Source organism: Elgaria multicarinata, chromosome 15 (genome assembly GCF_023053635.1).
Source record: "Elgaria multicarinata webbii isolate HBS135686 ecotype San Diego chromosome 15, rElgMul1.1.pri, whole genome shotgun sequence".
Classification (NCBI taxonomy): domain Eukaryota; kingdom Metazoa; phylum Chordata; class Lepidosauria; order Squamata; family Anguidae; genus Elgaria; species Elgaria multicarinata.
In genome coordinates, this window is record NC_086185.1 from 2,734,908 (window position 1) to 2,750,521 (window position 15,614).

The following is a 15,614-nucleotide window of genomic DNA, read 5'->3' on the forward strand; positions in this document are numbered from 1 at the left end:
CCAATTCAAGGTGCTGGTTTTGACCTATAAAGCCTTACACGGCTTGGGACCACAATACCTGACGGAACGCCTCTCCCGACGTGAATATACCCAGTCACTACGTTCAACATCTAAGGTCCTCCTCCAGGTGCCTACTCCGAGAGAGGCTCAGAGTGTGGCAATGAGGGACAGGGCCTTTTTGGTGGTGGCCCCCAGACTATGGAACGATCACCCTGATGAGGCTCACCTGGCACCAATGCTGCTATCTTTCCGGTGCCAGGTTAAGACTTTCCTCTTTGCCCAGGCATATGGCGGCACAACTTAATCACCCAGATGTTTAGTTTTTTAACGGTTTTTAATGCTTTATGCGTGTATGTTCTGTGTTTTAAAATTTTAAATTTTGTATGCTCATTTTTATCATAATTTTAGAATTTCTGTAAACCGCCCAGAGAACCCTGGCTATGGGGGCGGTATATAAGTGTAATAAATAAATACTAAAGATCACATCTGACACAAAAGTTTTAAAGAAATCCATCATCAGGGCTTAATTTGCTCTCTCTCTCTCTCTCTGTGTGTCTGTCTGTGCTTTGGAAATTCAGATAAACACATAGTTTTAGCATCTTAATGTCTCGAGGTACACTGTAATCCCATGCACAGTTACCTGGGAGAAAGCCTCATTGAACTCAGTGGCCTAGTTCAGACAACACGCTAAACCATGCTGCTTAACCACAAAATGGTTAAGGGAATGTATTAACCTTAATGCATCCCATTAATCATTTTGTGGTTAAGCAGCATGGTTTAGCGTGTTGTCTGAACCAGGCCACTGGGATTTACTTCCAAAGTAGATATGCACAGAATTTTATTTATTTATTTATTTATTTATTTATTTATTTATTTATTTATACATTTTGGTAAGCTCAAGGCAAACAAATTCATCAAGAAGGATTGCTGCAGCACTGAGAAATTAATGTTAACTTAACTATTGTCAGTCGTAAACAACAAGATGAGGGAAATGATATGTATCACGGCAGGGAGCGGACTCGTTCTCCAAAGAGCCATTTTTATTAGCCAACAACAGAAAAGGGCAAGGGATGACCAAATGTGCAGATCAATTTCCTCCTGTTAAACCTTTGAGAAAAACATTCCAAATCCTCTAAATGAGTAACTATCCAGGCCTCACAGCCCTGCACCACCTCAGATACAGAACCTGGTTCCAGTTTATTGCTGAATCCATTGATCTGTACACAGTCCATTTATCATTCATGAAAAGAGCTGGTGATCTTCACAGTATATTAGAAGAAACAACTCAGATCATCTGTCAACGGCCCTCTTATTTCTGTTTCCCGCTCCGCGGGGATTTCATCTCCTTCCATTCTTCTTGAATTAAAATGTTGCTAGGCAACACCGCTGGGGGCACGGATGGCAGAATGGCGAGAGTCTATCAAGCTGTTTAAGCGGCTGTAGATTTTCGTTGTGATGCTTTCATACACACACATACACACACACAGACACACACACACTTTGAAGGCATAATCTGCAGCAAACACATGCTGCTTCTAAATTTTCTACCTATATAATGTTCCACATGTCTCTCTCAGTGTCTTCTCCTGATCAACTGCTTTGTCAGCACAGATGGCAGGGAGACCATCAAGCAAACTGGCAGGGTGGCTGGCGAGGGTGGGAGGAAGGAAATAGCATGTTTTTTTGACACCTGTGACCTTTGGCGGAGAAATTGCCCCCTCCACCAAGACTATGTCTGTGACAACAGCAGCCAGTCCACAAATCCCTTCCCTCCGCCAAAGCATATCTGCATGATTACAGAACCCTTTACTTCTGACCAGGCCAGATCTACATCAAGCAGGATATGACACTTTGAAAATAGTATCTGTAATTTGTCCTGGGCCCGAACTGTTGTTAAAACTGTAATAAACCATTATAAAGCACTAATGTACCTCCTGCCCTGTAAAACTGGAACATAGGAAGGACATCAAAGAGGCAGCAGGCATCGGTTAGGAAGCCAAGGGGAGGGGGGGGGAGAGATGGAGAAAGTGGACATCGTTTTCGTGGGAAGCTGAGTTTGGAACTCACAATTTTACTAGTAAATACAAAACTTTTTCTCTTCAGCTGTCCCAATCTTGGAGCATTTACAAAAAATACCAATAAATACCTACATAAATACATATCTGACTGTCACAAAAGAAATGCTCCAATCAAAGCAGTGCTACATAAGAATCCATGTTATGCTTTGATGCAAAAATGCATTCTATGAAAACATGCTGTATGCAGCAGTTCTGTCAATTAGAGCTAATTATTATTCTCAGATCAGGAAGAGTACATTATTTCTTAGTCTCTTTCTCTTTTTGTAGCTAGGGATTCTTTGAAATATACATCTTTGCTATAACTTCATTATGAGAAAATACTATCTCCAAATTACACCCCCCCCCCCAGTTCTCTTCCCTGAGATGGTTAGCTATTGACTCAAATTGTCTGCATTGAGTAGTTCGCTCTGCTTTGATAATTAACTTTTGATCATTACTGACTTTAATGGCTCTAGTCTAATATTGTCATAGTCATCCTCCTCAATTACTTTAGCACTCATCACCTTTAATCTTTGAACAAAATGATCTCACTGAACCTCCATCAGCCTGACTACAGAATTAGTAATTTCTGTTTCTCATCTTCGTGGCTAAGTTTGATTTGTTTGAGACGTGATGTGAACTTTTGATTATTAATTTAAAAGATTTCAGATGGATTCCTCTCTTTCTCTTCCTCTCTGTCTTTTTAAAATGAGATATTTGTGCAACCCAGGCAAATGTAGGCTCTACAAGGATTTTTCTTTCTTTTTTTGGTTAAATTCATAATGATATGTGCCTCATTAGGGAGTTTAAATGATGCAGTAAAAAGTTCACCTGAATATTGTAGCATGTTTAAAGGCACAGATGGGCAAATCTGTCCAATTTGTTTTCTCTCATTTTTTCCCATTTTAAGTTTGGTTTATTCCATTTCCACATCACTTTGAAATTTATATATTCTTTTTTTTAGATTCATGCAGAAATACATACTGATCATTTTTGTTCACATTTCTCCAAATACACACCTTTTTGCATGAAATTTGGCCCAATATACTTTTTTTTTAAACAAACAATTTCATCTACTATAGCGCATTTCAAACATTATTTTCACTTATATGCATTTTTGGGCAGAATTTTCTGTAATATATGCATTTCTGATTGCATTTTAGAGGGCTTGGAGAACTCCATCCAAAATCTGGAGAAGTGTGAATTAACTGAATTTCTGCCTTTGAGTATATATTAGAAAGTGAAAATGCCAGTGACACAAATTTCTGCCGCATCTCTACTTAAAAGCCCACCTCCCACCAAGGTGGTAGAGCTGTGTGAGGGCTACACCACTCCAGCCTGCAGTTGGGGAATGGCAGGACTGGATACCGAACACTGGGAGGACAGAGTAAAAGCCTTCTCTGTTGCAGCTGTGTTTCCCTGTGGTGGGAATGGATTTGGTGCAGTCATGGGAGTGCCTGTCCCTAGACTGAAGTGGTGCAGCTCAGGGCCAGCATAACCACCTCAGAATGAGAACACAGCCTGGCTGGGAGATCATCCTGTGAAGGACAGCAATGGGATCGAACGCGCCCCAAGTGGCCTCTTGGGGCATTAAGAGGGTTACATCATGAGGCTGTTGCTAATTTTGAGTCTGAAAATGTACATTCAGATAATTAAAGGTAATTGGAAAATGGAGAGCAGATTGAGGCAGACAATTTTGCCACTCCACTTTACAATTTCCTTATGATTTTCTTTATGGCTATATCTCTGGAATACGCTGCGTGATTGAATTGTCACATGTATCAGCACATTAGATAGAACTTGCTGTGATTGTGAGACCTTTTGGCAATGTGGAATGTGCCCCTTGGAGATATATAGTCTTGCCCTTCCTACAAGGAGCTCAGGACAGCAAACATAGACCTCCTCCCCCTGCAACCCTGTGAGGTAGACTAAGCTGAGAGATGGCGATTAGCCTCTGGTCACCTGTCAAGTTTCATAGCAGAATGAAGGTTTGAACCTGGGTCCCCCTGATCCTAGTCTGACACTCTAGTCCTTTCACCCCACTGGCTCTCAACCTTCAACTTACTTAGCAACCTTGAGGGAGGCTGTGGTGCAACTCTTACTAAAGAAACCAAGGTTAGATTTGTTGGGATTAGACAACTACCAACCAATCTCAAGCCCTCCCTTTCAGGGCGAGGTGTCAGAGAAAGAGGTGGCCTTGCATGTTCAGGTTGTTTTGGGAGGAAACTGATTCATTTGTTCCATTTGAGATTCCAGCTTGGGTTTGGGCTGGGAATTGTATTGGGTGCTTTATTGGATGTCTGGCGCTGAGGACTAAATGGTAGGAGTGCAACCATCTTGCTTCTTCTGGACTTCTCAGTAGCATTCGACACCATTGATCCTGGGCCCAGGAGGCACAGCATTCTGAGGGTTATGGCCCTTTTTCAATAATCAGTTCCAGAATGAAGGGTTAGGTGATTTCTGTTCTGCACCATGGCCTTTCACTTGTGTGTGGACCACATGGCTGCATCTTATCCCCCATCTCCTTCAACATCTACATAAAGCCTCTTGGAGAAATCAGCTGGATTTCAGGCTTCAGTGTCACCAACATGCCAGTGGCATGCAGCTCTACTTCTCTTTTCCACCTACGAATCCAAAAGAGATGTGGGAACTCTTGAAAAAAATGTTTGGATGCAATACTTGGATGGATAAAAGAGAACATACTAAAACCTACTTGAGGAAAGACAGAGGTTATGTGGGTTGGGAAGTTGGCAGGTCTGTGAAGTTTGATGAAATTGGGGACTGCACTCCCCAGAAAGGACCAGGTGAAGAATTTGTAGATGCTGGACTTGGCATTGTTGGTGAGTCACAGGTAACAGTTGTGGGGCCTGGTATGGTTTCTACAAGCTCTGGCTTGTACACCCACTGGGCTCCTATCTGGAGAGGTCAGATGTGGCCTCTGCTACTCACGTACTGGGTAATGTCAAACCAGAGTACTGTGATGTGGCCTGGCAACATGTTGAGCCCTTAGGGTTTAGGGTGGGGACAGTTGATGGGTTCTTGGTCCACTGTCCACCGGGATGCTGCTCGGTTCCCTGTGGGCTTATCTCCTCCGTTCTGGCCTTCCCAACACTCTTTCCCCCTGTTCTTCCCTCTCATTCCCCTCCTTGCTCCCCTTCTTCTTGCAGCACCTCCATCATCACTTCCCTTCTTCTCTGCCTCATCATTCTCCTTCCTTCTGCCTTCTCTGGTTCTCCCCTTCTCAGGATGTCCATCTCTGCTTGCTGCTTGGTTCATCCTGGGCCTGTCTTCCACTGTTGGGTGTCCATGTATGACATCTCTTCCAGATGCTGACAGACGTAGCTATTCCTGATGGTGCAAGTGCTGGGTGGGGGGAATTTCAGCCTGTGGCTCCCAGCTGCACCAGTTCAACCAACCAATTCTTCTTGTTTTTCATCAAAAGATAATTGTAAATCACAGTTCAGCACTCACTTATGATGATCACCACACCTGCTTTGTGCCCTTCCTCAGTAAGAACATCAGAAGAGCCCTGAGGCTGGATCAGACCAAGAGTCCATCTAATCCAATATTCTGTTCACACAGTGGCTGACCAGCTGTTGACCAAAGCAGCAGGATATGGTTCAACAGCACCCTCCCACCCATGTTCCCCAGCAACTGGTGTACATAGGAGAGGCTATAGCTCAGTGTGATAGAGCACGTGCTTTGCATGCAGAAGGTCCAAGGTTCGATCCCTGGCTTCTTCAGGTAGCGCGAGGAAAGGAATCCTGCATGAAACCCTGGTGAGCTGCTGCCAGTCAGTGTTGACAATACTGGACTAGATGGACCAATGATCTGACTCAGTATAGGCAGCTTCCTATGTTCCTATAGGCTTTCTGCCTCTGATACTGGAGGTATCAATGAAGTTCAAGGTGGTATACACGGGCATTGTTACATTTGATCTTCACTGAAAGTGACTCGATAAGCTTCACAGGTGAGCAGAACATGAACGCAGGTCTGCCTAAGCCTAGTCCAGCACTCCTACCAATGTGCCACACTAGCATCACTGGCTTTGCTAACCTTTACAGGAACTCCACCAGGCAGTTTGCAGTTGAAACAAGGATAAACTGACCCTCGCGCCCTTTGACGTAGAGGGAAACTGGTCTAGCGCTATGACTGCACGTTGCTCCTGCAAGATGGGCCCCTCCAGCTCTGCGTGCTGTCTCCCGAGGAGCACTGCCAGGAGAATCTCAGCTTTCCCCCTAATTTCCTATGACACAAAGCTGGCAACTTTGCATTTGGGAGTCTGAGTGCCATGGTTTAGGTCAGCCTTACCCGGAGGGCGGTGCAAAGGCTGTTTATCAAAAGGCCACATCTGCAATGATGGCTCTCCTCTCCTGATGACATACCATGTCTCATATATTCTGCACTCATGCGAAGCCTATGTCTTTCTTCCAGAAGCTCTAATAGCGATGCATTTTTCTCTAGAAAAATGCACACAGGGTGAGCTTTGAATCTGTGGCTGAGCAGCTATCATCTGATTTATTCAACCACTGACTTGCCGTTCATCATTAGACTATAAAAACTGCCTTACTGGATCTCGCCAACGCCCATTTATTCCAGCATTCTCTCCAATAAGGAGCCTCTCTGTTCTTCTCAAAAAAGGCATGATGGCTTTCCCTTGTGGTTGGTCCACCGCATCCTGTATATGATCTCTGAACAATGTACGGAGGTGTGATTCAGCAAAACCTGAGCTCGTTAATATTCTCTGAATTCCACCTTGACACTCATTACGACTCGTGTCCATATCAGGTTGCAAGCTTGTTTTTTAAAAAAACAAACAAAAAGTGCACAAAAAGAAATCATGCATATTTTTTCTAATTGTACATACCAATTGTGCACATTTTTAAAATGACTACCCTTTTTTCTCCCACTGATTACCATAAGCTGTCTCATGTCCCCATTTTGCTCTCTGGTTCAGCTTTCCAAGATTGACATTTTGAGATCTCTTCTTTGCTAGGGTTTGGCCATTTTGTGGGGGAGGCATCCCAAGGTGAAGTAGAATCCATGTTGCAAATCATCTGTGGGGTTTAATACTGAATCCTTCCAGATAAGCAGCAGATCAGCCGGGCAACCTTCAGCAAGTCTCTTCAAATACAAAGCGACATCCCAGAGGGAATCTTCATACTCTTGTTGCTTGCTGTACTGGCTCCGGTTTGTATTGCTGTTACGATTGTGTGGAGGCAGATCCCCATATGGGTTAAAATCCCCTTTGCTTCAGCAAGAGACGTATCAGAAAAGACCTGCTCCTGGCCTCTCTTTACTTGCAGCTGTTGCCCTTAGATTCTCCTTTAAGATGAAGGTCTTCTTTATCGCGGTCCTCAGGGAATCTGTAGCAGCCCCATCTCTCTCCTTCTCTCAATCAATGAATAACTCTCCAGCGAGGAAAGGGCAAAAGCAAAGGATAACAGCAGAGGCAGCGCTGGGAGACAGGGATTCGAGGTCTTGCTGCCATTGTCATGCAGGGCTCAGTGATGGAGTTCATATGCAGGGTTGAGGAGTGTAAAAAGCAATTACATATTTATAATCCATTATAAGGAATTACTGAGGGATGGGGTGTAGATCTACTGGCCACTGATGTTTCTCTCTGATTTGTTAAGGCAGATTTCAGACGTACTTCACCCCAGTACAAAGTAAAAGAGAAGGTTTGCATGGACTCTATTAATGTATTAATCGTAAGGGTGCAACAGGCTTATTGTTTCGATAAGTAAACTTTTCAGTGAGAGTTCAGTTTTAACTGGTACTTTTGAGAGTTCACGTTTGTTTATTTTAGCCATTTTCCTTCTAGCCTTTAATCACAGCAGCGAATGAAAAAAAGAAATACTTAAAGATGGCCTTTCCCTTTAAAGATACATTTTGTGCCCACTTTCCCTCTTCTGGCTATCACCTATTCAAACCTAGACCACAGGAATTTAAATTTGCTTTAAGATCATCCTTGTTTTCAGTAGGGACCTGATGTACCACCACATTTAGCCTATACCCAAATTTGTTGGTCCCTACTTTGGTAAAATATCCAAAGAATTTTGAGGGATGGAAGGTGAATTTTTTGTAAGACCAGCAAAATTTCTCAGGCTAGTTCTAAAGATCTTGGCTGAATGCAGTTAAAGGGCTGTTATTAAAGGGGGCAAAAACATCCATATTTTCCTTTGAAATGCTGTAAGAAATTGTTCTTTTATTTGTCCTAGTAGCATCATTCTGCCTACGACATCAATGAAACTCAAAGCCAGGTAAACTGTTTACATTAAAACAACTCTAGCAGAGTTGTTTGTAGCTTGTGTCATCCTAATCCAGTGGTTCCCCCCTCCCATACCTTTGACAAGATGACCTTTGCTCTGCATGTGTGTTCAGTATTGGTGTCATTACGGAGAAATGGCGCCTCAGATTTTCTGCTGATAACAAAATAAATAGAAATGTGGGGGGTTTCTCTGGGAGGTGAACAACTTTTTCAGGGCCTATCTAAAAATGAGGGAGGGTCTATGCAGGATAGTGAAAGACTCGCAGCATTTATATCTCTTTGAAACAGCACTGGCTCTATCTTCTGAAGAGCAAAGTTTTAAGCAGGGTTAAAAGACAGAGAGACTGTCGATTACCAATGTTCCAGACTTTCAACATCTGTTGAAGGAAGGGAAAGCTCAGCCTAAGTTTTCAAGAGCTTCTGGGTAACCAAGTAATTCATTTTGTATGCAGTTAATTAATCTAAACACAGCAATGAAAGAAACAATAAATAAAACATTGCAGCAAGACCAGGAACGAGGATGAAGTAAGAGGTGGTTGTCCAATGTAGGGCTGTCTGAGATCTACACATGGAAAAGTTAATCACTTAAGCAAAATGGGAAGGAAGGGAGAATGGGAAGACAAAAACTCTACTGCAGTCATGCTGGCTGGGGAATGCTGGGAGTTGTAGGAGTTTCTGCTGTCTAAACAGGCATAGGACTGCACCTTTCTTGCCTGTAAATCTTACCGGGCAGCCCAATTTTGGACAGAATGGTACAGCAGCTGACTGCACTGGAAATTGAAACTTACTTCAACACTGGCAATGGGATAAAGCCCTCCACCACAATGGAGGCAGCAACCTGGTTTAAGGGACCCAGGACTGGTTTTGTCACATGCGCAGCTCTATCCTCTAACAGGGAAACAGCTTGAGAGTCCATGAGGATCATTGTCTGTCACTTGAGGCAGTCTCTCTTTCTAATGGTAGGGCCGGCCCTCAAATCTGAAATAAAGTTATGACCAACTTATAATTCCAGACTGGTGTCTGTCTGCTTCTTACTGACCAAAGCTGATCCCACTGCACTCCTATTCCCTGAGTCAGATCTTCATAAAGAAGCATGCGCAACGGATGCATTGCACCCTTCTGGGCCTTACAGAACTCTCTGTCTGTGGCTGGGATGCACATACCCATCAAAGCCATGACTTAGTGCCTGTAAGTAGTTGCACATTACTAGAGCTGGACTGTTCCCAATATCCTCACAAGTAGCATCCTAAGTGAGCTACAGTCTTCTAATAATACATCGGAAGGTCAACGTTGTGATTTGGCCATGAGAATGCTGTTTCTACACCACAGACAATTCAGTGATACATTTCCCCAGATTCCACACAGCCAGAGAACTGTAACATTTTAAAAAGCAGACATTACTTAAGCTCAGTTTAATGATACTACTTAATAAAACATTAAGCAGATGTTTACCTGCTGTTAAGAATTTGTGCCTTGTAGGCTGGCCAGCATGCATATATATATATATATATATATATATATATATATATATATATATCAATCATAGGAATGAGACCATATTGGTGGATAACTTCAAACAATTTGACAACACTTTTATAAAGCCATCAATGGAATTTTCTTTACTTAAAAAAAGCATTTGATACTGATTATGCAGCTCATAGTGAAAGAGAAACACAAGGTCTGTATCTTTAGATCTTTTAGTTAACTGAGAGCACAGCATCAATAACAGCTCCACAGCTGTAAATGAAAATTGATTCCAGGTCTAAGTCCTCATTTTCCATCTTCCTTTGCACCCAAAGAACTAACAACAAATGCAGAGCACACACCGGCCATGCAAGGTATGTCAAGGTGTCTCTGTGATTGAGACTCCACTCTCCACCTCTTCCAAAGAATTCTGACACAGTCAGCTGAGCAGAGTGAGGGCAACTTTTTCAATGGGAGCCATAACTGGCACTGCCTCAGTAATGGAAACCAACCTGCTTCCTTTGGTAAGATAGAAAGGGAGGAAAATCTTTGTATTCAACCAAAGGCTGGGGGGATGTTTGGGATTAGGAAAGGGCAGAAAGAAGTCTAGGGATGGGCGAACATGTAATGTCCAAATTAATTGAGTTTCTCCAAATTCTTTTTCAAAGCTAGTTTTGCTTTATTTGTGTTCCTGAACGTAAGCATCTTTTTTTCTGATTTTTCCTGACCAAAATTTTCCCCTGTAGGCGAAAGTATGAAAATGCGAATTTGTTGTGGGTGGGTCTGGACATGTCTACTCATGTGCAAATCTGCATAAATGGAGGTGCACATTTGCACAAATGAATGCAAGTTTGGGGAATTGTATTCCTGCTCATAATCACACTGGGGTTTGATTAAATTCTTGTAAATCTCTAGGAAAAACCAAGAAACTTTGAATACTTGCATCAGTATAAAATAGGCTCTGGAGCACCTGGGATGAAGGACAACACAAAAGTAATTGCAAAAATTATTAGGCTGCAGCTTGTTAGCTACCATAGTGGAAATCGCACCCAAGATCCTGGATGGGCACAGGCAAGGCGTTGTAAACATAACCAAACCTCACAATAGCTATATTTGTCATGAGAAAAAACATGTCTGGATGTCAAAAATGTTACCTGCTCATTGTCATCTTCATCACTGCTGAGTTTCAGATCATCTTCAAGCATTCTTTAGGGAAAAAGAGAGAGAGAGAATGCAAAATTATGTATGATGGACTCCTCGTGAGACCCTGTGGTTAATGGTTAAATCCTCAGGTCAATGGCTAAGTTTTCCACGTGTCCCAAACCACACCTGGATTAGGACCGCTAAGAGGGGAATTCTAGTGGATACATTCTACAGGATCTTACTAAAATTTTCCATATTATATCCTATTGCAGATATTGGTTCTTTTTTGGGGGGGATAACTTTTGGATGTCCTTAATATGCACATTGAAGTTAAATGCAGAACATTAAAAGAGGCAGTGGTAAGCAACTTTACATGACCTTGAACCTCATGTGATAGCTACAACTATTAAATGATAGCTGAGTTTTGTGAAACAACTGTTATGGGTAAGCTATCAAAGGCACAGCTTCTTCTTCTTCTTCTTCTTCTTCTTCTTCTTCTTCTTCTTCTTCTTCTTCTTCTTCTTCTTCTTTCTCCTCCTCCTCCTCCTCCATCTCAACACATGATTTGATCGCTTGATAACTGTTTCAAGTAATGGTTTCAAAGCTAGTATTTATTCAGGCTAATGGTCAGAATCCTATCAACACATTCAAATTTTCTTAGAATCATAGAATCACAGAATAGTAGAGTTGGAAGGGGCCTATAAGGAGTCTGTGTAAGACTGTAAGACTTATAGTCATATAACTTACACATGACTGTAAGAATTATGATGGGTATATTTAGGGGCTTTTCAGTGGTGGAACCAAAATTTCAGAACATCCTCCCTAAATAAGTGTGTCTTGGTCCTTTAGGAACCTCAGTAAAAACATGCTGTTCCAAAGGGCATTTGGGCTTCTTACTTGAAACTGTTGTTTGGGCCCTCAAAAACCTAGAGCCAGCACTGAGAAAAAAACCCCCCTTAATTCATCATCTCACTCCCCCCCCCTCTCATTCTCTCTTGGCATTATTAGAGAGTTGTGGGATTGGACCATGGAGTAGCAGCTCCCACATCCTTCCAATAATGGATGTCCAGGACTGGGTGTTGAAGTTGAATTACGTATAAACAATGCCGGTACCAGGATTTTGAGGGCCTTCTCAAGCAAGACACCCTCAGTGCCCCCCCTCTCAGTGAGTCTGCCTTCTCATTGCCATTACCACCAGCTGCTATTGCTCCTCTTCCTCTTCCTCATCATGGCTACTGCTTCCTTGCTTGGCAGGTGGAGAGGCAGTGAGCAGGTAGGCAGGCACATCTGCTCCTCCTCCTCCTCCTCACCCCCACCATGGTCTGGGCCAGGCTGACAGAGGCAGGGGAGCAAGCTGATTGCAATGGTAAGGAGGAGGAGCTCTTGTCAGAGGGGTTCTTGTCAGAGGGCCCATGGCAGGATGTGGGCCCCAGCAGGTGCCTATCATGAGGACCCTTGACACCAGCCATGATTGGAGAGAAAGAAAGAACACCAGTATCAAGAAGGGAGTCCATGCAGTGTCTTGATCTCATGATTCAAAGGATGGCAGGTGGGAACTTTGTCTGTGTGGTCAAACAAGGGAACTGCAGGCAGACCAAGGAAGCCTCCAATTGTTGAGAGTGGGTTGGCCGACATTTTGTATCTGTGATATTGGCAGCTTTATTTTTGATTCTATTTCTATTGATCCTCAACACGGAATTTGCCATTTTCACAGCCGCTGCACGCTGGTTTGATTTGCCATTGGTCTGCCCACCACAACCCCAAGATCCCTTTCTTTGTCAGGTCACTGTCAGCTCAGATCCCATCAGCGAATCTGTCAAGCTTTTTGTTCCAATGTGCATCATTTTACACTTATCTATTTTCATTTATTTACAATATTTTTATACTGCTCCACATCCAAATATTTTGGAGCAGTGAACAGCAGAATAAAAACAGCCATATTAAAATAGTAATTAACAATTGCTCATGTTGAACTGCATTTGACATTTAATGCCCAACACCTCTCCAGTTTGGAGATAACCTTCTGGAGCTATTTGCACACCCCCTCTTTTAACCTCCCTAAAATAATTTGGTGCCATCACAAAGCATGGTCACTTCACTGCTCACCCCTAACTCTAGGTCATTTATGAACAAGTTAAAAAGCACTGGACCCAACGCAGATCCTTTGGGGGCTTTTCTGTTCCCCCTGTTTCTGTTCTTTACTTTAACCAACTATTAATCCATCAGACTGCCTCTCTTTTTATTTCATGAGTGTTAAATTTGCTGGGCCATGGTTTTTTAGGGACATAGGAAGCTACGTTATATTTTGTCAGACTACTGGTCCATCTGGCTCAGTATTGTCAACACTGACTGGCAGCCAGGACTCTCCAGGGTTTCAGGCTCCTTCTTAGCCCTACCTGGAGATGTCAGGCATTGAACCTGGGACCTTGTGCATACAAAGAAGGGGCTCTACCACTGCCCTTCTTACTGGTCTGAATAACAAAGGTTTCTGGTTTTGGTGTCCACAGACCGGCCTTCATTGTTCCTGACTCCCTGTGTCTGTCCCATTCTGTCTTAACTGCATATAAGCCAGGTTTGACCAATATATGGTAGGCAATTGCTTTCCTGTGTTGAGAAAACCATATATAAAATTCACCTCAGGAGAAACAGAGCCAGGGCCAGATTTACATCTTGTGTCAAATCATTACGAATGTGGTATAAAAAGCAGGCTCTAACACTATGAAAGCGGTATATGGAATGTGTCAATGGCCCCAACAGTTATCAGTGCACTTCAATACCACTACAAAGCAGCAGTGTAGATCTAATCCAAGGTTGTTAATGAATTCAACTGAGGTGACTTGAAGGCCAGCCATAAAATGCAATGAACAGTCTACAACATTCCTCATTTGCTTTTGACTATTGCCATTTAAAATAACAATAATAATAAAGACAATGATGATGATAATAATAAGTATTCTAGCTCCCCTACTTTAAAAACACTCTGCTTACTTTTAAAAACTGCAAGAAAGCACGTTAACTGGTTTGTAAGTCATCTGTCTTTCCCTGACCTCTGTTGTCGGGCGGCTCAGCTGTTACAAAATATCTAGACCTGAAACTACTGATCATTAACCTCTTAATCAATGACAGATGCCTCTGTCAAGTGTAAACCCATAAATGTGTGACCGAGATTGGAGATCTTTTTTCTCCTAAAACAAGAAACCCTCAGCAAATATTAATCTTGAACCATTTGGATTTTGGGGTGAAGAATGGGTGCTGCTACTTGTTTATCTAACTGCCATCTTTGTTTTTACAATGGTATTAGTTGCCTGTGATGTTCATGACAACGGATCATGGAAGCTCTGTTTACCCTTGATTTTTATCAGCCTGGTACGTTACACTCTCCTCAAAGGGCCTTTAAGATAAGGTTACAAAAACAGCAACCAACTATCAGGCTACATCGCAATGACTATCAACATTAGCTTAATCCTAAATCCTACCTTTAAAACTTACATCTCTTTTCAGTATGTAAAACCTCTGCCTTTTAAAAGGAAACCTTTAAGCAATCTGTTCTACGCTATTAAAAAATATAAAGATCTGAGGAAGAAAATGATTTTTTAAGAATTGGGCCTGAAGGATTTTCTTTCTTCATTCAGCACACATTTTATTTTTATTCTCTTACATGTTAAACATCCTTACTTGACACACTCTGGTAGAAATAAACAGAGAGGATAAAGGAAATTGGAGATCAGACAAATGGAAAGAAGAAAGGGGGGAAAAAGGGAGAGTAAAAGATGATAAAACTGAGTAGAGTGACTAAACTAAGCAGAGTCATAGCTGATGAAGAGCTTCTCTTAGACCACCCCTCAAAGCTCTGCAGACACAGTTCTAATGGCTCCAGTAAGCAAAAGACATGTTTACTGACAAGGAAAGAGATCACAAGTAAATAAAAGATGTTTAGCAAGAAGGACAACTGTTGGAACCACACCAACAAACTAAATGTGCAGGATTTATGTGGCAAAAGGCCTAATGGATGTTTATGAGAGAAAGAGAGGAGGGAAAATGAATTTGGTTTTTGTGATCTGCTTATAATTTAAAGCATATAAAGGACAAACTACATGATATGCTGGTGGCAGGTCCACTACCTCATCCAAGGCAGAAGGTGTGTGTGTATGTATGTGTGTGCTTTGCTTTTATACCTGTTCCATGCTAGCATGTCCTTACATACATTTCACTAAAAAAAGAATGTACACTCATGGTCCCAGGTTCATATGCTGGTATCTCCAAGGACCTGTAGCAGCAAAGATGGAAAAGATCTCTGCATGAAATCTACTGGAGTGCTCTTACTGTTGAGAGTAGACAATTCTTGTCTAGATGGACACATGGTCTGACACCCTGTTTTATGTTCAGCCAGTTAGAACAAAATAAATTTCAGCTGCAAAACATGGAGCCAAAAAAGCTCTGCATCACTAATCCTCATGAAAACTACCTGGATATGGTTTGAATAAGTTGCCAACATTTCTCCAGTGGGCGATAGGCCACCACAGTATTATTAAGCTTTGGATAACAATGTCCAAACTGAGGGTGGGGAACTTTTTGTTGTAGTTCCTTTTGTCAAGGCGCACTTCACAGGAACATAGGAAGCTGCCCGATACCGAGTCCATCTTTAGGTCCTTCCTAGCCCAGTAGTGTCAACACAGACT

The 15,614-nt window shown here is 42.4% G+C and overlaps 1 protein-coding gene across 1 annotated transcript in view; it reads right to left on the bottom strand.

The window, feature by feature from the left end:
• The window catches only part of AFF2 (ALF transcription elongation factor 2), a 392,460-nt gene that overhangs the window by 87,700 nt on the left and 289,146 nt on the right, over positions 1-15,614 (bottom strand). The window contains exon 8 of the mRNA XM_063141604.1: positions 10,947-10,998. Coding sequence (XP_062997674.1) covers positions 10,947-10,998 — 52 coding nt within the window. The remainder of the gene's footprint in view (positions 1-10,946; positions 10,999-15,614) is intronic.